Source organism: Sebastes umbrosus, chromosome 7 (assembly GCF_015220745.1).
Source record: "Sebastes umbrosus isolate fSebUmb1 chromosome 7, fSebUmb1.pri, whole genome shotgun sequence".
Classification (NCBI taxonomy): domain Eukaryota; kingdom Metazoa; phylum Chordata; class Actinopteri; order Perciformes; family Sebastidae; genus Sebastes; species Sebastes umbrosus.
Genome location: NC_051275.1, coordinates 7,205,999 through 7,226,796, shown reverse-complemented (window position 1 = coordinate 7,226,796; position 20,798 = coordinate 7,205,999). Strand labels below are relative to the sequence as shown.

The following is a 20,798-nucleotide window of genomic DNA, read 5'->3' as shown; positions in this document are numbered from 1 at the left end:
AGTTGCCGGTCTGCTGTTGCCTCGATCGGTTAGTTCGTTTGTGTTACTGTGTGACTTTGGTGTTTTAAAGGGTTAGTTTGGATTCACCAAAGTCACACAATAACACAAACAAACTAACTGATCAATGCAGCAGTAGACCAGCAACCCCTGTGTTCTGCAGGGTAAAACTACTGTTTTTGTCATTGGAGTGTGGTGGCTTTGAAGAAAGCATAGATGGATATAACAGCTTCAGTTCCCCGTCGGAAAGGGCTGTCTCATGGCAAGGTAAAGAGGTGAAAATATTCTAAATATAGCGTATTCCTGTCTGATTCTTCAAACTGGGGGCGTGCCGACCGCCATCTGCTGTAGGTAATACACTGACTATGAATAAGTACCTCATACAACCCCACTTCAAAAAAATCTCTATCTCTTTAATAGAGTTGTGAAATGGCAGGATGCCCTTGAATCCGAAGTAAAAGCCCCATTTATTTTTCCCATAGACAATGTTACTTGACTCACATGGACATGGAACTCTCCCTGTTAAATCATTAGTACAAATGATTAAGAACTCCTTTAAAAAATATCTGGTTCTTTGATAAAAAGTCTTCATAAACCTGCAACAATGCCAATTCAGTAAGTCTCAATGAAGTCATTTACGAGCCACACCTCAGGCCCCGGAGAGAAACCTGTAGATGAATATAAATCATCTGTACTGTAAATACTGCAGGGAAGTTGCAGTAAATCTTTCTCTCACTCTAGTTCTCTCTCTCTCTCTCTCTCTCTCTCTCTCTCTCTCCTATCATAAGCCATTGGTCTGTACTGTGTTTGTGTGTGGGTGTCCCAGTGGGACTTCTGGTTAATAGGCTCTCAGTCAGGGACTCTCAGTGCAGCGAGAGGAGCTTTCTTCAGGGGGGGAAATCTGCCTTAAGGCACTTGCTGAACCCTCCCCTTGATGAACACACGCACACACACACCAACAGCTACCGAGCACAAACACCTCCTATGTGTTTGTCCAAGTAGGTGTTTACATCACATATAAATAGGTGTTTACATGTAAAGTAAACACCTATTTACACCATCACCTACTTTATGGGTTTCGCTGGACATTTTCACAACTTTACTAGGAAATAAAAGGCTGAAGTAGATGATAAATATATAGTGTATGTGTCAGAGAGATTTAGGTTTTGTTGTGTATGTGTGTTTTCCAAAGGGTAACTGTCCCAAAGTGAGCTCCATCAACGATCGCAGTGATTGGAAGATGGTGAGGAAAGCCTTGACTGTGATTGGCTTCAACGAGGACGACGTGGAGGTAAGTCAGAGCTTTGTAAATTTGGGTTTTCACCTTAAGTAGTGTGGGTAAACTTAAGAAACTTTTAGCAACAGTCTCTTTTTTTCCCTGAAATAGACAGAGTAAGTTGAAGCTATGACCCCTTCCTCCCTACATTTCTAAAGGCTGTATGAAGCTTATCCACGGAATATGTTACATTTTCACTCTGTCAACTACTGAATTCATGAAACAAAAAAAGTTGAGGTTTAAACTTTAGCAAATATTACACCCCCCCCCCCCTAAGTGTGTTACTGGCCATACACCACAGGTTTTTACTATGAACAGTAAAGTACTCCATGTGCCTGAGGGGGCTGAGGCTGTTTCTGTTTCAGACTTGCACCGTGGATGTTTGTATTTCAAAGTTTTTAGCCCTTGTGTGTGGCTGTTATTATACGGTGAGAACTTATTTGTCCTCAGCGTGGGAGTCTTCCTACATGAGTCTGGGCTTGCTTCCAGAGCTTTTTAGATCTCCCACTTCTTACGGAGCGGAGAGCAGGTGTGAGTGTGTGCAGCTCTACTATGACACTTGCACATTGCTACATTCCTGTCCTGTTCAATACAAAACCTAATTTTAATCAAAGACACCCTTATCTGCCAAGTCGGTCATAAAGATCAGTAACTTCAGATCTGTATAATGTTATCGTGCTGCAGCCTCTCGTCTCTTTACCTTTGTTCTCTCCGTCCCTCCTTCTCTGACCCCACTCTCCACCTCTTCGTAACAATTTATCCTTCTTTTTTTCTTCCCATTCTGTTCTTTCTTGTCCTTATTTTTCTCACCCCGTCCCTCTCTGTGTTTTTTCTCTCTGTAGGAGTTGTTAAACATAATTGCCAGTGTGCTCCACCTGGGGAATGTGCAGTACGGCGCGGAAGAAGGCAATGCCTGCATCACTTCTGACACACAGATAAAGTACCTGGCCAGGGTAAGATACTGCACCGAGCAGGTTCATAAACACTCCTAACAGGCCAAAGGGAGATGGATTTTTTTTTTGGCCCGTATTTATCAAGCATCTCTTAGGAATAGCACTTAAAGTTAAGTTATTTATGAAGTCTTCTTAGACTTCCTTTCAGCGAGGAGAGGGTGCAACATTGCTGTTTTAAGATACTCAGCTGCAAGGCAGAAATTATGATGATGTATTGTAGTTTTAATCTGGAAATGCATTAACTATTTCAAACAGTTATCCATTAATTTTAGCCAACTATTTCAGCCATTTATTCATAACTTGTAGCTAACCTTTTCAACGATTTATCCATTACTTTTAGCTAACTATTTCAACCATTTATTAATTACTTTTAGCTAACTACTTCAACTATTTTTTTATTTATTTTAGCTAACTTTTTCAACCATTTAAACATTACTTTAGGCTAACTATTTCAGCTATTTATCCATTACATTTAGCTGACTGTTTCAACCATTTATCCATTACTTCTAGCTAACTGTTTCAGTTGTTTACCCATTATCTTTAGCACACTTTTAAACTGGTTGTCCATTACGTTTAGCTTTCTACTAAAAATCTGCTTATTCAATACTTTTACTGTAGCTAACTGTTATAACTATTATGCCTTACTTTAAGCTATACACAAAGTCAGTCACAAAAATCATAAAATTTTGCCAAAATGATCTTTTAATGAATCATTTATTTTTATTTATTTTAGCATTTCACAGAATATCTCTCCTCCCACTCATTGTTTCTGCCTGAACACCATCTCCTGGTAACTCCTCATAAATACAGGCTTGGACTTGAGTTTGAAATTCATAGAGCTGTGGTTAAGCCTCAGCCGCACGTTCTCTTTAGAATTTACATACCCATGTATCCTGCAAATACTGGTGAAAACATATTCATTGAAATAGTCTGCACACTGCTTCAGAAATGTGGATCAGAAACATCCCCCGTTCCTTCCCACCCCAATTTTCCAATTATACTCCATGAGACTTAATCAAAAGATACCACAGCCAGGACATCACTGCTGCTGAACGACATGACGTCTGTCTGTTTACATGAGGAGTCGTTGGTGGTGCCGTGGTGCGCGTGCTAACGTTGTTGTGCTTTTCCAGTTGTTAGGAGTGAATGGGGCAGTGCTGACAGAGGCGCTCACACACAAGAAGATAATTGCCAAGGGAGAGGAGGTAGGTTTGGATACACACTCTCATTGTAGCGGGAGTGTGAGATAAGCATTTATATACAAAGCTTTCCTGTCTGTGTAATGTCTGGTCTGGTCCAGTGTAATTATATTGTAACTTGTCTAACTGTCTGTGCTGAACTCTGTGTAACTCTGTTATTGTCTGTCTCTGCCTGTCTCTCCTTCCTGTCTGTGTGTGTGTGTGTGTGTGTGTGTGTGTGTGTGTGTGTGTGTCTTCATCAGCTGATGAGCCCTCTGAATCTAGAGCAAGCGTCATCGGCTCGGGATGCTTTGTCCAAGGCGGTGTACGGACGCACCTTCACCTGGCTGGTTAACAAGATCAATGCTTCGCTGACATACACGGTACTCATACATTTTCACTCGTCATCATACTTTTTATGCCTCAGCGCCTGTGTCAGCCGTGGCCGGAGGCGTTATGTTTTCAGGTACATACGTACATATGTTCGTCCGTTCTATTCTCGTGAACGTGATATCTCAGGAACGCCCGGAGGGAATGTCTTCAAATTTGGCACAAATGCCTACTTGGACTTAAGGATGAACTGATTAGATTTTGATGATCCAAGGTCACTGTGAACCTCACAAACCACGTTTTTTGGCCGTAACTCAAGAGTTCATACTGTATGCTAATTATGACCATTTCACACAAATGTCTAACAGGATAAAGTGATGTAGTGATGACATTTTGGACAGACGTGGATGTAAACTGCAACTTGACTTGTTGGCGGGGGCATACAACCGTGAGGCTGTAATTCTAGTTTTGACATTATATCATTCACACTAAGTTTTGTCAAACTAAATCCCAGACACTATCAAACACTGTAGTGCAGAGCATGTTGATGTCTCCCTTCATTCTGTTACTGCACGGCTCCACCTTGTGGACATTTACAAATCCACAAGTTGAACATAACTCAATATTTTATAGCAGTGGTTCTCAACCTGGAGAGTTGCGAGATCATTTTCGGGGGGGTCCCCAGTTTCGTTGAGGAGAAAAAAAATAAAATATTATATTATAAATAAACATAACATAGCATATTTTAGACTGCAGAATGGTTTTACATTACATCACCCATATCAGTGATGTAATTTGTGTTTGTCATCACAAACAAAGCATTATTTATTTACATTTATTAGTCAGAACATTCTCAATAATCACTCCAAATCAGCAGGGGGAGGCGCGTAGAAACAGCTGTTTGTTCTGGGAATAGGGCCAAAAGTTCTATTTACAGCCACAAAAAGCAAGCAGGCTGAGAAACCGTGACGTGTTCTGTCTGTCGCGAACACCACCCTGATATTATTCTCAAAATATATGCTTTTCTGATTTTATTTCAATGCACATTTTATTCAATCTTAAATCCTGATTTTTTTTAAGTTAACTCTTTAGTTTAAGGCTGTATGTGTAGTTGAGTTTTCGCTTTCAAACAGATATGAAGATGAGTTTTGTTCTGATTCTCTGACAGGATGACTCCTACAAGAATTGCTCAGTCATTGGCCTGCTGGACATCTACGGCTTTGAGGTCTTCCAGCACAACAGGTACAGTATTAATGATGTTTGTTACTGCTGTAAGTAAACATATCCATCTAAACCTGAAAGTAATGGAGCAAAAAAAAAACAAAAAAAGAACACTGAAAACCAACTCACACTGTTTTATTATTATTATTATTTGAAATTTTTGCACAATGTCTACCTCCTGGATTTCCCGGGGCTTTCAGCTGCATCTCATGGCCTTCATCGGCTGCTGGAGTTTCCTCATTTGGTTTTTGAGCTTCCTGAGTAAACTGCATATGCTGAGATGCAGCTGAAAGCTCAAGAAATTTCCAGGAAGTGGACCTCATGCAAGGAATTTTTTAGAGACGCATCAATACTGATATGTGTCCGATACTGACACAAATAGCGGGATTGGGTACCTATGACAAAGGAGCCGATCTGGTAACAGATACTATAAATAACAATTCAGCACATTTATATCGATGTATTTATTCGTCATATTTTGTTTTTACAAAGGTAGGAAAGCGATGTTTAAGTCGCACTTGATGTTACCTTACACATAAAAGAATGATCCTAGTCACTTGCACACAGTGAAGCATACAGCTTATTAATTAATTATTTTTTTTAAGTTTGGAGTGTCCTTTGCGACAAGCTAGTATGACATGCTTGGTACCAATGGATTCATTGGGTTTTCTAGTTTCATATGATGCCAGTATCTTCACTCTAGCTTTAACGCGTTCATGTGTTATTATTGCGTTAACTTTGACAGCCCTAATATTTGTATATGGTACATGAATTATGTGTGTAAGACCACCATATGAGGGTAATATTATTCACCCACTGGCAAAATAATATGAATTAGTAAGAAAATCAAAAACCTTTTTTGACCTTTTTTCATTGTGTGTATTGTTGTGTGTTGCAGCTTTGAGCAGTTCTGTATCAACTACTGTAATGAGAAGCTGCAGCAGCTCTTCATTGAGCTCACCCTCAAGTCGGAGCAGGAGGAGTACGAGGCCGAAGGCATCACGGTCAGTCTCCACCCTCTCACCGCCTCCGTTGTTTATTCCAGATGTTTACGCACCTTAGCTGCATTTACACTTGTATGGATTTATGTGGATCCACCTTCATCAGAGGCCTGTACTACGAAGCCAGTTCAACATACCCAGGATGTCTTCTCGTTATCTGGCTTAACTAACTCTAACAACCGCGATCCCGCAAACCGGTTCTATGACGCTGGTTATCAACTCGTTAAATCAACCCAGGGTTTCTCAATCTGGCTGTGAGCGCGTTCACATAGAAGGGGCGGGGTTTGCAGCATCTGACCAATCACAAACATGGACAAGTCTACTGTCATCAGAGCGGCACATTTTACAAACCAAGAGCAAACTATAATATTAGACATATGAAGAAGTTAAACACATAATGACTACATGTAACACAGTTGAAGCTGCCAAATGCAGGAAGGACAGCTGGCAAAAGAAGAAATTGCCAATGTGTGAATGCATAAATTAACAGACTTATTAATTTAACAGAATACTCTAAAGTCAGATATAGCCGTCTAGATGGGGCAGTGATTTATAAATAGCTTTCAAAATAGAATGAATTACACCTCATTATGCCCTTTGGTAAAGTTGTAGCGTGTATGACTATTTCAGCCTTCTCTGAGCTGCGTCCCCGTCTCCGGCGGTGTGAAACGGATTTGGGAGCAAATTAAAAAATAAATATAAAAACATAATTCAAAGCGGTAAGCACCCAAAGCATAACAGCCAGCTGTCCCTCCTGCATTTGTCAGATTAAACTGCTGCTTTCAGCCTGCATTATGACTTTAACTTCTTCGTATTTGTGTAATATCATTTTACAATCTGCGCACTGAGCTCTGACTGGTCAGTAGGCGATGCTTTTATACGAGTTGATCTCTTATCTGGAACATAACCTGCTCCGGAGCAGGTCAGGTTTTCAGCGTAAGTTACCATGGTGATCAACCCCGGTAAGAAGTGACCCACCGTTGTAGGACTGAAAACCCAGAGTTAACCCTGAAGTTACCTCTCTAACCCCAAATCCTGCTTCGTAGTACAGGCCTCTGATGAATCGTTTTGATTTGCTTTTCTTCCTCTGGTCCTATTAGTCTCTGTGCACCTTTATCATGCTGTTTTGAAATTTAATTTTCACCTTCCATTATCAGCCCTTTTCTCGTTCGTCAGTCAGGATTTAGGCTTTGCAAAGAGCTCCTAATGTGATTGTGGTTGCAGTTTTGGGGGTTTTTTTCAATGTGAAATTGGTAATTTAATTTATCACTCTGCTGATGCTTTTACTTAAAGTGATTTAAAGTAAGTGCACATATTTTTAGAAGATGTTGCCCCCATTAGAAATTAACTCTGCTATTGTTGGAATTATGGTGTATTTTATTTATTCACAGTTAAAGTCTTAAATGGTACCTCTTAAGAAAATTACATGTCAAAAAGAGGTCTGCATTGCAAAATGATATCTAATTCAAGATCTTCTCACTTGCTCCCTTTTGTCTTTGCCCCATTTATATTCATTTATATTGTTTGGTTTTGCTCCTTTGGAACAAGAGCCTCTTGTTGTTCAGTCTAATATAAATGCAGTGGTCAGAGAGCAGGTCGTGGGAGAAACTTGGACTCACCTCTCAAAGAGCCCATTATCATCTGACATCAGGACCGTGGGCCGCGCTCTCTGTCATCTCTGTGGAAATTATGCGCAAACATAACCCGACACTGCTGCACTCAGCATGTGGAGCTCTGTGTTCATGCGTGTGTGTGTCCACATGCGAGTGGGTGAGCAGCGTGTCTGTGTGCCAGGATTCCTGGGATTCTGCAGATGATGGACTTTACGGCCATTCAATAGCTTAGAACAGTTGTAATTGTATCAGGTTTAGACTGAGATATTGGGCAAGATTTATGTCCTAGAAGTAGGACTGTCGAAGTTAACGCGATAATAACGCAAAATCATAAACGCCACTAATTTATTTTTTAGATTTTTAGGTTGTAGCGGACTCAGCTTTAAAGCTAGAGTGAAGATACTGGCATTATATGAAACAAGAAAACCTAAGGATTCTGTTGGTACCAACCATGTCATACTAGATTGTTATGAACGAGGCTAAGTAACGCTCCAAACTTACGATCAATTTTGGCGAGGAAAAACTGCCATGGCCATTTTCAAAGGGGTTCCTTGACCTCTGACCTCAAGATATATGAATGAAAATGGGTTCTCTGGGTACCCACGAGTCTCCCCTTTACAGACATGCCCACTTTATGATAATCACATGCAGTTTGGGGCAAGTCATAGTCAAGTCAGCACACTGACACACTGACAGCTGTTGTTGCCTGTTGGGCTGCAGTTTGCCTTGTTATGATTTGAGCACATTTTCTATGCTAAATGCAGTACCTTTGAGGGTTTCTGAACAATATCTGTCATTGTTTTGTGTTGTTAATTGATTTCCAATAATACATATATACATACATTTGCATAAAGCAGCATTTTTGCCCACTTCCATGTTGATAAGAGTATTAGATACTTGACAAATCTCCCTTTAAGGTACATTTTCAACAGATAATAAATGTGCTAAATGCGTTAATTTATGATTTATCACAATTAACTGTGGACAATCATGCAATTACTCGTGATCAAATGTTTGAATCGATTGACAGCCCTACCTAGAAGGTTTTTTTTTTGGGACATCAAAGTTCAGACAGGGAGATAAACGTCCGTCTTCAAAAGACATTTTTATTCTGTTCATTATGCCAAGCAAAGCCAATTAATCCCCACGATAGGGTTGATTTTACTCATGGTCTTGTTTGTGTCTTTGCAGTGGGAGCCGGTGCAGTACTTCAACAACAAGATCATCTGTGACCTGGTGGAGGAGAAGTTCAAAGGCATCATCTCCATCCTGGTGAGGAGACACGCTGCGCTCTGTCTCTGCTACGGACGTCTTACAGCCTTTGAAACTAAGATTTTATTTCAAAGGAAAGCTCACTTATTAAATTCATTCTGGAAGTGGCTTACTGTCAAAATATAAAATACCCAAAGTAAGCCCCCCAAAACCCCCTAGGAGAAATTTTTTATTAACTCGTTCCTTCGAGTTAGGTAACTCATAGAGTTACTTCATAGTGCACTTCTTCCAATCATTCCTGACAGTCCACGCATTGCTGATGTTGTACTTCGGTAAAGTTGGAAAGATATTGATAGATTCAAACTTCCTGGATCAATAACTCATAACCAACACGTTGTTAAAACACAAACGACGGCTCTTTCTAACCGTAGTAAGGTAGACAACGAGCTACAACCTAATTTTAATCAAAACGAGACTGCCTCCGAGCTGCAGGTAGTGCCATCAAAATGTCTTAATTAGTTTAATAGGTATAATCATGAAGAGGCCATAGATGTGTGAAGTGATTTCGGTGGTACTACACTGCGTAATACTGAAGTTATTGAATATCTTAGTATCAAGTTAATGTAAAATGATATGGGAACTTAGTCCTGGGATTGTTTTTTTTGCTTTTGTTAGACAATGATTGATCGCTGCTCTTTTTGTCCTCCTATCACAGGATGAGGAGTGTCTGAGACCCGGAGACGCCAGTGATCTCACCTTCCTGGAGAAGCTGGAGGACACTGTGGGAGGACACGCACACTTTGTCACGTTAGTTTGTTTCCTATTCTTGTCTTGTATGATGACTGCAATGCCTCAGATATACCCAGAAGGAGTTAGGTGTGGCTGTTGTCTGGATTCTGGTACCGGACTGGTAATTATTGAATATGTGTCCTGTCCATCTATTGATGTATCCATGCTGTGTGTGTTTCCCTGCAGTCACAAGCTGGCTGATGCAAAGACCCGGAAAGTAATGGGCCGTGACGAATTCAGACTGCTGCATTACGCTGGAGAGGTCAACTACAATGTCAACGGTATGTGTGTCTGTGTGTGTGTGTGTGTGTGTGTGCTGCTACAAACCCAAACCATATTGAAACTCTCCCTCCTCTTTTTTGTAACTGCAAACAAGCAGATGAAGCAAAACCAGTATGACCTCTAGTCTCTGTGTGTTTGGAGGTCAGGCATGCAAAACTAATTTCCAGTACTAAACACCAATACCATTTGTTAAATATAACAATCTCAAACAACCTGATCGTATACCTATTCTTTACAATGGGAAGGAAGTTAGATAAAGACCTGGTGAGAGTTACCTGCACTCTAATCTCTATAAACAGATTCTGCATTCACATACAGAATCTGTAGGAAACGGGACTAGATTTTGGAATCAGAAGCGTTCTCGTTTCTGTTTTTAGTCCGAGTAGTATTGACCAATCATGCTTGAGCACGCTTTGGTTGAATGCAGGTAAACAGTCCGTGTGGAGAGCAAAAGAGGCGGAACGCATTGGCTGAAATGCAATCTGGGAACCCACCGTCTATCGACTTGACGATGATTATTGGTTTAAAAATTAGCTTGAAGCCTCCTTTACTCACATGTACTGGTCATGCCCTAGTCTTACAAACTATTGGACGGAGATCTTTCACACTTTATCTCAGGTGGGATTCACATATTTCACATGGGAAATTCCTGAAAGCATGGGGCCCTTTTTTAGATACATTCCAGACACTGTAAATACTTGATTACTAAGTGCAGCTCGACTACATCACACAGTATTCAATTATTCATCGCAAGTCCTTGGCGTGACAGTTGGCTTTCTGTATGGCGTGCTGGCAGTGACTGGGGAGGGATTGTTCTATTGTTGATATGCATAGATTATATACATCCTTTGTTTTGACTTGTTTATTTGTTGGCATTGGTGCCAGCTGCTAATAAAGTATACTCATACCTGTCATTCCTCTTTGGTTATCGAATAGCGCTGTACTTTTGCTATATACTGCAAAACCCAAATAAAAAGATCTTGATTTAAAAAATTAGCTTGACAAATAAACAAATAAACAAACCAACAAACCAACAAACAAACCAACGGCGGTAAAAACATAACCTCCTTCCTAGGCCTTTGGCCTTGGCGGAGGTAAAAATGACAATTGAACCATATTAATTGAATATATTCAACAATGGGATCAGACTTTACTGGATATAGCCAGTGACAAGTCACACTGTGAGGCCCTCCCGCAGTGAAAGTGATCAAATTCCATCTTCTCTCTCTCAGGATTCTTGGACAAGAACAACGACCTGCTCTTCAGGAACTTAAAAGAGGTGAGACGAGAGTTTAAAATGAACATGAATATGATGAATCGGGAGGATTATAAGTCAAAGCAGTAAACTGCATTTCACTTTGACAGTGTGATAGATTTGTGGAAAGTTATACACTGTTAAAAATATGCCCCTTTTGTGTATGTTTAACAGGTCATGTGTATGTCAGAGAACAAGATCCTGAACCAGTGTTTTGACCGAGAGGAGCTGAGTGACAAGAAACGTCCAGAAACGGTGAGATAGGTGTTGGTGTTGTTCGTGTGTGTATTCCCTATTTGTGTCCTTAGGGTTTCTCTCTTATAAATCTTACTCTCATGCATCCCAACATACTTTCCCACAGCAAAACAAACAGTGGTGTGTTTCCCCTCTCCGCTGTTGAGTGGGTGGTCTGATGGGGATTCTCTGCGGCCTCCCACTCTCTGAGGAATGCCCTGACACTTGTATGCCCTTCACACACACACACACACACACACACACACTTGAACAGGGTACTGTCACAGGCTGGCAAGTTAGATTCCCAGTCCTCCACACTGTGCCCAGTGTTCAGTCTCCACTGGGCTGCCAGTCACACCAGCCTCCACTCTGCTTGCGTAGCTCCTCTTAGGTCGTCATCTCTGCCCGCGGGCTTCGACACACGCTCTCTCTCCTCCTCTCCAGTTTTCTACCTCCGGTTACCGACTAGCTTCCTTTCCCATCCTCTTACCTTCATCTCTTCATCCAGTTCCTAACCAGCTTCTCTCCGCTGTCTATCTGTCTGTGTCTGCCCCTCCAGGCAGCCACCCAGTTCAAAGCAAGCCTGGCGAAACTCATGGAGATCCTCATGTCGAAGGAGCCGTCGTACGTCCGCTGCATCAAGCCCAATGACTCCAAGCAATCAGGTATGAAGTCAACTCTTTGTTTTTGCTTAGTATAGAAAAAGATAGGAAGGAGTATCCATTCAAATACTGAGTTATCAGGGTGGAACAGACTCATCATAGTGTAATCCATCCACAAGTTGTAAGTAATGAGTATAAAAATAGTCATTTGTGGAATTTAAACCAAAATCATCTCAATTTCAGAAACCAATAAGCTCATCATAAGACCATTCAGTCATTGTGACAACTAGTGTGTGCATTACATCACGGATTATTTTATTGCATATCCTCACGATTGCATACTTTTTGGACATGATTATCAAAGTACTCTAAGTCCAGTAGCATTTGCCATTGAGCCATTTATCAGCACACACATTTATATACCCTTTTCCATAATGGAACGATACGATATGACGGCGTATTAGGGGCCATTGTAGGTAATAAAATAATAATTACGGAGCTGGGCGAGGGGAGTTATATTCTGAGAAAAAAACTCAGAATGTCCAAGATTTAAAGTGATAAATTTACGAGAAAACAATTCACAAATTTACAAGAAAAACACTCACATCAGTAGGTTGTTTTCTTCTGAATATGCCCAAGTCCGGATTCTTATAATAAAATGATGTTTCTGGGATAAAATCAGTAGTATTTCGTTAATGCTAAATCCAATTGCAAATTATAATTTGTAAGGTCGTCCACTGCAGGCATAATACACGGCAAGCGGCGGCGTCTGTGGTGTGATGAGGTTGATCCGACCTTGTAAAGTGAAGCAATGCAGTTCCTCGACAAAAGAAACACAATGTTTGAGGTTTTTCTCATACATTTTTTTAAGCCAGCCTGCTACGTCAGCACAGCACAGCATTTTATATCTGTTTATTTAACCTTGATTCAGTACTCACCATTGAGTGCACGGTGCTCCTTTTTAATGTAGCTCGTATTGGTGTAGTGTGTTTTTATGTAAATATGTTTTAATATGTTTTAATGTGTCCTGTCTGGATGTGATATGTTGAGTTTTAATATACCCTTTTTAATAGCAGTTTTTTCACATACAAATCCAAAGACAAATTTCTGTCTTTTATACGCAAAAAGTCGAGTAAAGACAATGAAGTATTTTAAGTTTATGTATATTAAATGTATATATGTATATATATATCAAGTTTATTTCTCGTAAATTATTTAGTTTTTTCTTGTAAATTTACCACTTTAATCTCAGAGAATATCCAAGTTTTTTTTCTCGAAAATTCCCGACTTTAATCTGGAAAATTCTGAATTTTTTTCTCGGAATATTACCCCCCTCCCCTGGCTCCGTAATTTTTTTTTTTTCATATAATGGCCCTAATATGCCGTTGTATAAAAAAATTGCATTAATATAGGTCAGTAAAAGTAACTGGACTTGACAGTGGGAGAGAGGAGGTGGTCAGGGTGGAGTGAAGATGAACCTATGGAACTTTCTGCTATTTTGTGAAAACCCACTTTTCCAAATATTTCAGTCTACATTTTGTACAATTCCATACACACAGTACAACTTGGCAGGTCTAACACTAATATGGAAGCAAATAATAGCTGTAATCGTTTGAATCGTATCAGCAACTGAATATATAATTGTGAATTGTTTCAAGTTGAAATATAAATATCACTGAATGTTATGGCAGTGAAATGTACTTTTACTTTGAAAACATGAATTTATGTGATTGGAATTCCCCTTTGTGAAAGTTTCAGACAGTAATTTCAAGTATGTGACGATCAAAACACTATGTTGCTTCGATTCAATAAGTAAAACTGTGATCAAATATTTCAGATCAAGTGGATTGGTGATATTTAACCTGATAGCACCTGATAGAGGTCTGATTGATTCCATCCAGACTTGATTCGTCATCCTTCGTAACCCGGATGTTCAAATTTGAGTTTTTCATCCTGAATTTTGAAATTTTTTTGCATAACATGAAATGACTCATTTGATTCAAATGATTATGGCTATTATTTACTTCCATGCACTAATAGTTTTCAATGGTTTGATGCCAGCGCTTGTAAACACAGAGTTAAAGCAGCCTAGCAGCTTCAACAAGCTAATATTTCCCAGAAACTTTGTGTTACTCCCGGGCTTTCACTAATTCCAACCAAAACAGTTTGTTTTCATCGGCGTGAGCGGCCGCAGTGTACCTCTCTCCGTGTGGTCGTCAGTATATCGGGCCGGCCTTTGTTTCCCTCCACAGTTGGCCTTTTGTTAGTTTCACACTGTTTCTCTGTCCTTCGTGACTCCTACTTCTCTTGTTTAGCATTTACTGGTTTTCTCTGGTTCATTTTGTCCAACAGACTTTACATTTTTCTCGGACTGATTTGACCGAGCTCTCTCTCTCTCTCCCTCTCTCTCTCCTCCCGTCCCAGGTCGATTTGACGAGGTGCTGATCCGCCACCAGGTCAAGTATCTGGGGCTGATGGAGAATCTGAGGGTGAGGAGGGCCGGATTTGCTTACAGACGCCGCTACGAGGTCTTCCTACAGAGGTGATCCGCTACTCTCTCTTTTATTTTTTTTATTTTTTTTACCAGTATAATCAAGTATATATGCCCTTCATGTATTCTTGTACACAACCAATATGACTTGTCAATTCAGTCAAATTGTCCAGAGTAGACATACAAGCAGTACACAAAAGACACAACGAGAAGTGAAGTGAGAACATCAGTAAAGGATACAGGTTTGTCAGTCCACCCCACACAGTTTATTTGACTGCACTGAAGCACTGATTTGGTTCAGATTTTTGAGAGAATGATCTGGAATATTCCTTTGACCTCAATATTAATGAACCCCTACAGTCTAAAAGTAAATACCTTCTGTTGCACTAGTAGTATTGGTCCTCCAGGTGCAACAGTTTACTGGTGTCCTGCCTTTATATAAGGGGTTCAGTCCAAGACACTCGTCCCCTACTAGCACATTCACTGCTTCGAACATGAGTGTCAGCTTTATTCCTAAACTGAGCTGAGAGCTTGTGTGATGCCGATCGAGCTATAGAGGTGGTGCAGATTGAAACACGGGGTGTGCTTTCTAACCTTTAAGCTTCATTCCTGAACCAGTGTTCCAGTATTTACTTGTGTTTGTGTCTGTTTAGGTACAAGTCCCTGTGTCCAGACACATGGCCTAACTGGCAGGGGAAACTGTCTGATGGAGTGGCCACACTGGTCAAACACCTGGGATACAAGCCTGAGGAGTACAAACTGGGCAGGTCAGCAACACACAAACGTATAAAGACACTTTCATATGAGTCAAATCGATGTCTCGGATCATGTGGTACAAGCTTTAAGTTACTGTGAGGAACCTTTATCTGGTTATGAAACAGTCTACATTTAATAGTGATGCCTCTATACGACCTACTAAGTAAACGAGACCATCAGTGAGAAGATTGGTTGGTTATCTCTTAATGCTTGTCATCGGTGCCACCGGGTCCGATTCCGACAAAATCAGAAGAATCTCCTTCAGCTCAGACTCAAGCGGGGCCTCCAGCAGCGACCGGCCCGCCACTGACAAACCCAGATCTGGCTTTGCTGCTGCCCTCGACCTGCAGTCAGAGCTCTGGCGGGAGGTGGAGAGCTCTGCGCCCGGCAGCAGCGGCTCCTCATCCGGCCAGGAGCAGAGCTTTGCCTCGCTGCTCCGCCAGTCCCCGCTGGAAGCCAACATTGACACCACGCTGCTGGAGGCCCAGACCGTATTGCTGGGCCCATTTGAAGGAAGAGAGGCAAGGGAGAACCAGAACCAGGACTGCACGGGGCAGACTGTCAGAGCCTGTTGCAGTAAAATGAGAGATTTTGTAAAGGGACTGTGGTTCTTGGAAACACTTTGTCCACAGGGACTGTCAAGATCAGCACAAAATGAAAGTTCCGCGTTGTAACTTTAAGAAGTAGTGTGGAACATCTTTTTAAACACGCATTTTTTAAATTGATTTTTCTCTTCATAGCCCTGATGTTATGATGTTTGTTGTCTTCCCTGTGCTTCTTCCTGACCCTGAACTGCATTTTAAAATGTATTTGATTTAATACATATTTTACTTTAAACTCAACCTTTTAGATCCAAAATCTTCATCCGTTTCCCAAAGACCTTGTTTGCCACTGAGGAAGCACTAGAGACCAGGAAACATAGTCTGGGTGAGAGCCTCTGACACAACCGATGATTTGAGCCAAATAGTTTTCATTATTGCCACAAACTTGAACCATTTGTCTTCTTTTCCCCCCCACAGCCACCAAGCTGCAGGCAGGATGGAGAGGCTACAGCCAAAAGTCCAAATTCCAAAAACTCAGAACCTCAGGTGAGGAAACTTACTCGCATCTCCACTGGGATCATTTAGCTTTTTTCTCCTGCTAATGTCATGTTAGAGTTTACAACCATTCTTTGTGAGTTGAAATGTGATCGTGTATATAATGTACCTCGCAGCTATTGCCATCCAGGCATGGTGGAGAGGGATCCTGGCCAGGAGGAGAGCCCGACGCAGGCGACAGGCTGCTGATACTATCCGCAGGTAACAGACCTTACAGGACCTGACCAGCAGATGGCGCAATACACTCACTGTGTGATGAATACACCTCAGTCTGAAAGAAAACGTGATTTTTAAAATGAGCACAACATGTATAGACTTTGTTTTAAATTTCTGATTCCTTTCCTTGTCCCATCCTCAGGTTCATCAAAGGCTTCATCTACCGCCACAGAGAGCGCTGTCCAGAGAACGAGTACTTCCTGGATTATGTGCGTTACTCCTTCCTCATGAAGCTGCGCAGGAACCTGCCCAAGAACGTCCTGGACAAGAGCTGGCCGACACCTCCGGCTGCTCTCACTGAGGTGAGACTATACAACACACACACACACAGATCAACATGGTAGTGCACTTGGCTTGAGTGAGCTGTAAAAGGTGTATTGTGAAAACATTGTCTGTGTCTTTAGGCTTCGGAGCACTTGCGTAAGCTGTGCATGCAGAACATGGTGTGGAGCTACTGCAAGAAGATCAGTCCTGAGTGGAAACACCAGGTGAGTACTGTCCCATAAGGTCTCTTTGTTTGCTGCTTCTTTCCTTTGCTTCACTGTTCTCTAATCTATGTGAATAGATGGAGCAGAAGATGATCGCCAGTGAGCTCTTCAAGGACAAGAAGGACAACTACCCGCAGAGCGTCCCCAAACTGTTTGTCAGCACAAGACTCAGTAAGACATTTTTCCTACTACGACACATGAGTTGTGAAACTTGTACAGGCTTCTCGTATTGCACAACGTGTAAAAGATTTTTAGCAGCATGTCTCTTCTTCGTTCAGACGGCGAGGATATTAACCCCAAGGTGGTGCAGGCTCTGGGCAGCGAGAAGATGAAGGTTAGTGGAGCAGAATCAACAAAGCAAAGGGTGGTTTGAAAGTGTATTCATGTAGCGTCCTGACCGTTGTCCTTCTGTTCCCAGTATGCAGTGCCAGTCACCAAGTACGACAGAAAGGGCTACAAGGCTCGGCCCCGCCAGCTGCTGCTCACCGCCAACAGTGCCGTTATCGTGGAGGAGGCCAAACTCAAGCAGCGCATTGACTACGGGGCTCTGAAAGGTCAGAGGTCAACAGCCAGTCATTATTTGCGAAGGGGGGTTGTTTGTTTTGGATGTGGACAGTGTTGGTTCTCATTCATGGAGGTAGTTTTGTGTCTTTATCATCCAGTCAAACAGAATAGGTTTGAGAGCAATCAACAAATGTTTGTATAAATAAATTTATGATTAAAAATGTATTAACACAAATCCAAAAGTTATGCTGGATGTTTTGATTTGAATGTGCAAACAAAACTTTTGGATTTGCATTAATACATTCTTAATTATAAATTAATTTGACTTGCAGTAAAACATTAGGGCTGTCAAAGTTAACACGATAACGTGTTAATGCAAATTGGTTTTAACGCCGCTAATTTCTTTAACGCATTAACACAACTTGTGATTTTTTAGGTTGTTGCGGTCACAGTTTTAAAGCTAGAGTGAAGATACACGCATACATGGCATCATATAAAACTAAAAAACCTAAGGAATCCATTGGCACCAACCATGTCATATTAGCTTGTCGCAAAGGAAGCTAAATAACGCTCCAACCTTGCGCTAAATTTTGGCGAGGAAAAACTGTGAATGAAAATGGGTTCTATGGGTACCCACGAGTCTCCCCTTTACAGACATGCCCACTTTATGATAATCACATGCAGTTTGGGGCAAGTCATAGTCAAGTCAGCACACTGACACACTGACAGCTGTTGTTGCCTGTTGGGCTGCAGTTTGTCATGTTATGATTGGAGCATATTTTTAATGCTAAATGCAGTACCTTACTCCATACTCATTAAGACTGTCCGTTCCCTGCAGGTATCTCAGTCAGCTCTCTCAGCGACGGCTTGTTTGTTCTGCACGTGCCCAGTGACGACAACAAACAGAAGGTGAAACCAAGACTATAATATATACATGAATCATTATAAATGAACCAGATCTCATGTGGCTTTGTATGACAGTTTTGCTGTGAGTTCTCACTATGCGTTTGATGCTCTCTTCCTCAGGGAGATGTGGTTCTGCAGAGCGACCATGTGATCGAGACCTTGACCAAGATTGCGATCTGTTCTGAAAAAGTAAACAGCATCAACATCAACCAGGGCAGGTGAGAAGTAGAGCATTGCTACAGTAACACTGCGCTCTTTAATTAAAGCTTCATTCTGTTTTTCTCTGTGTGTGTGTGTCTGTGCTTACGTAATGCTAACAGCAGTATAACTCTTCAAAATAAACCTCTACTCCTACACACTCAAGCATCTGCAGGTGGTAAAAAGCAGGAAGAGCTGTCTAACCCTCCCTCTGTTCCTCCTCCAGTATAACGTTTACAGTGGGTCAGGGGAAAGAGGGGATCATAGACTTCACACCTGGATCAGAACTACTGGTGGCCAAGGCTAAGAACGGACACCTGTCTGTGGTGAGTGCTTCCTTTCTCATGTTTTTTTTTTTCTAAATTGAAAACTGAAATGTAAATACATTTGATTTTCTTAATCCTAACTGATAGAATTTGAAAAATGTTTATGCTGGTCACCATGAGTGAAGCTTGGGAAAGAATATATTAAAACAAAATTGGTATTATTTATTAAAAATGTAACACTCAAAAACTACAACCCCACAGCTGTCATCTGATTTTAATTCAAACGTTGCTCTATCCTGATTGGTGCACAGAAATATATGACATCACCTTTTCCTAACTGAGTCCCACCCACTTAACTCCACACACACACAAACAAAAAGAATACAGAAACCTCTCGTGAAATAACCAAAAACTGTTCCAACTTTGGCAGAAAATATTGTGCTAATAAATTATAAAACTTCACCGCTCACAGTAAGAAGCTGGTTGAGAAAATAGGTTTTCAGGGCCTTTAAAGGGACTCTCCCTTGCTCGCTCTAAATAGACATGAACGAACATCGCTCAACACAGTGAGGCGACACACGTCAGCTAAAACCACAATATCACTCTATATTTCAGCTGCTTGGCAGTAATGTTAACTGACCAGACGAAGGTCTCTCCATGAATCAATGCTGATCCTAGTGTTGGCTTTTCCTGCTTCAGCCTCCCGACCGCGGCCGGAGGGAGACACCGGCACTCGGTCGGAGACGATAACGTTTCTCGCTGCGGAGCCCCGTCACTTCACAAAACACGAAAATCCTCTGTTGGTCCTGGAGGAGCTGCAGCATTTATTTCTGCACAAACTTCCACTGTACATTCACTAGATATTCTCAGAGCTAAACTAACTCTTCTGCAGTGTGGAGTGTGCACGCATGCACGTGTAGAGGTGGAGAGAGCTGAGCAAGTAACGAGCGTGCTGTGTGAATGAAGGCAATCAGAGGAGTAGAGTACAGCAGAGACTCCGGCCCTGGAGACCAAAGCTACGGTCTCCCCCGCGTCCTCCGACCGCGGCCAAACACTGTTTAACAGACGGGCTGCACTAGATATAACTTTGCGGTTTTGGTGCTTCCGTGTAGTTTGTGTTGGAGTCTTGTCTGAACAGCGTAGCCACACGCGAGCGCGCATGGGACACCGACCCGGATTGATCTATACGCGTAAGAAGTTACAAACAGTCCCTTTAATGTTGTGATTACAGCTTGTTGCACAGCCTTCAAGTGGCTAAAAAAATCAATTAATGGCTAGATTAAAGCATATGTAACTATAAAGCAAGGAATCCTTCGCATATCTTGAGAACTGTTCATCAGATCTACTTCACACTTGGCGGGTGTATTGCTGGGGACCCAAGGACATGCAGTGTCCAAGTTGCTGCAATGTCAACATGTTTAGTAGTAACAAACTTTGAATCAACAAGAATAACGCACTGTACGGGGGGGCTGGACTTCAGGGATCTGCAGACTGAGGCGAGCATATCGTCCGCAGCGGGGCGGGCCTTTACGGACCGCGACTGCAGATCACTTTTGCTGCTGGATGGATATACTGTAGGCTACTAACGTTACAACTGAACTCTTCTTCACTTCCCTGGAGTCAACGAGCGATGAGCGGCCAAGCAAACGGCCCGTTCCAAACGGCCACGTCCCGAACGACACTTCGCTATAATGAAAGAACATATATTGCTAAGAAGTGAAAGCCAATTGGTCGTTACATTGCAACATCAGCGCCCAGCAGCAGAGCTACGTCTCCGCCATTTTGGACTGAAAGCGGCTACCGAACACCAGTAAAACATCCGCCTACAAAGTGCCGTAAAAAAAGTAAAACAACATAATTTCTATTCTATATGTCATATATTTAATGTCTCTACCCAAATGGCCTGTATTGAACGATAGAAATATTATAAATA

The 20,798-nt window shown here is 41.6% G+C and overlaps 1 protein-coding gene across 3 annotated transcripts in view; it reads left to right on the top strand.

Moving 5' to 3' along the window:
• LOC119491162 (unconventional myosin-Ic-like) overlaps positions 1-20,798 on the top strand; it is a 77,662-nt gene that overhangs the window by 53,612 nt on the left and 3,252 nt on the right. For all 3 annotated transcript variants that reach the window (XM_037774867.1, XM_037774869.1, XM_037774868.1), the window contains 25 exons: positions 1,190-1,288; positions 2,116-2,226; positions 3,360-3,431; positions 3,668-3,787; positions 4,903-4,976; positions 5,854-5,959; positions 8,761-8,841; positions 9,497-9,588; positions 9,757-9,851; positions 11,085-11,131; positions 11,282-11,362; positions 11,901-12,006; positions 14,368-14,485; positions 15,088-15,201; positions 16,041-16,117; positions 16,210-16,278; positions 16,404-16,488; positions 16,646-16,805; positions 16,908-16,991; positions 17,069-17,162; positions 17,270-17,325; positions 17,410-17,545; positions 18,334-18,404; positions 18,522-18,619; positions 18,826-18,925. In XM_037774867.1, the coding sequence (XP_037630795.1) occupies positions 1,190-1,288; positions 2,116-2,226; positions 3,360-3,431; positions 3,668-3,787; positions 4,903-4,976; positions 5,854-5,959; positions 8,761-8,841; positions 9,497-9,588; positions 9,757-9,851; positions 11,085-11,131; positions 11,282-11,362; positions 11,901-12,006; positions 14,368-14,485; positions 15,088-15,201; positions 16,041-16,117; positions 16,210-16,278; positions 16,404-16,488; positions 16,646-16,805; positions 16,908-16,991; positions 17,069-17,162; positions 17,270-17,325; positions 17,410-17,545; positions 18,334-18,404; positions 18,522-18,619; positions 18,826-18,925 (2,346 nt within the window). The remainder of the gene's footprint in view (positions 1-1,189; positions 1,289-2,115; positions 2,227-3,359; positions 3,432-3,667; positions 3,788-4,902; positions 4,977-5,853; positions 5,960-8,760; positions 8,842-9,496; positions 9,589-9,756; positions 9,852-11,084; positions 11,132-11,281; positions 11,363-11,900; positions 12,007-14,367; positions 14,486-15,087; positions 15,202-16,040; positions 16,118-16,209; positions 16,279-16,403; positions 16,489-16,645; positions 16,806-16,907; positions 16,992-17,068; positions 17,163-17,269; positions 17,326-17,409; positions 17,546-18,333; positions 18,405-18,521; positions 18,620-18,825; positions 18,926-20,798) is intronic.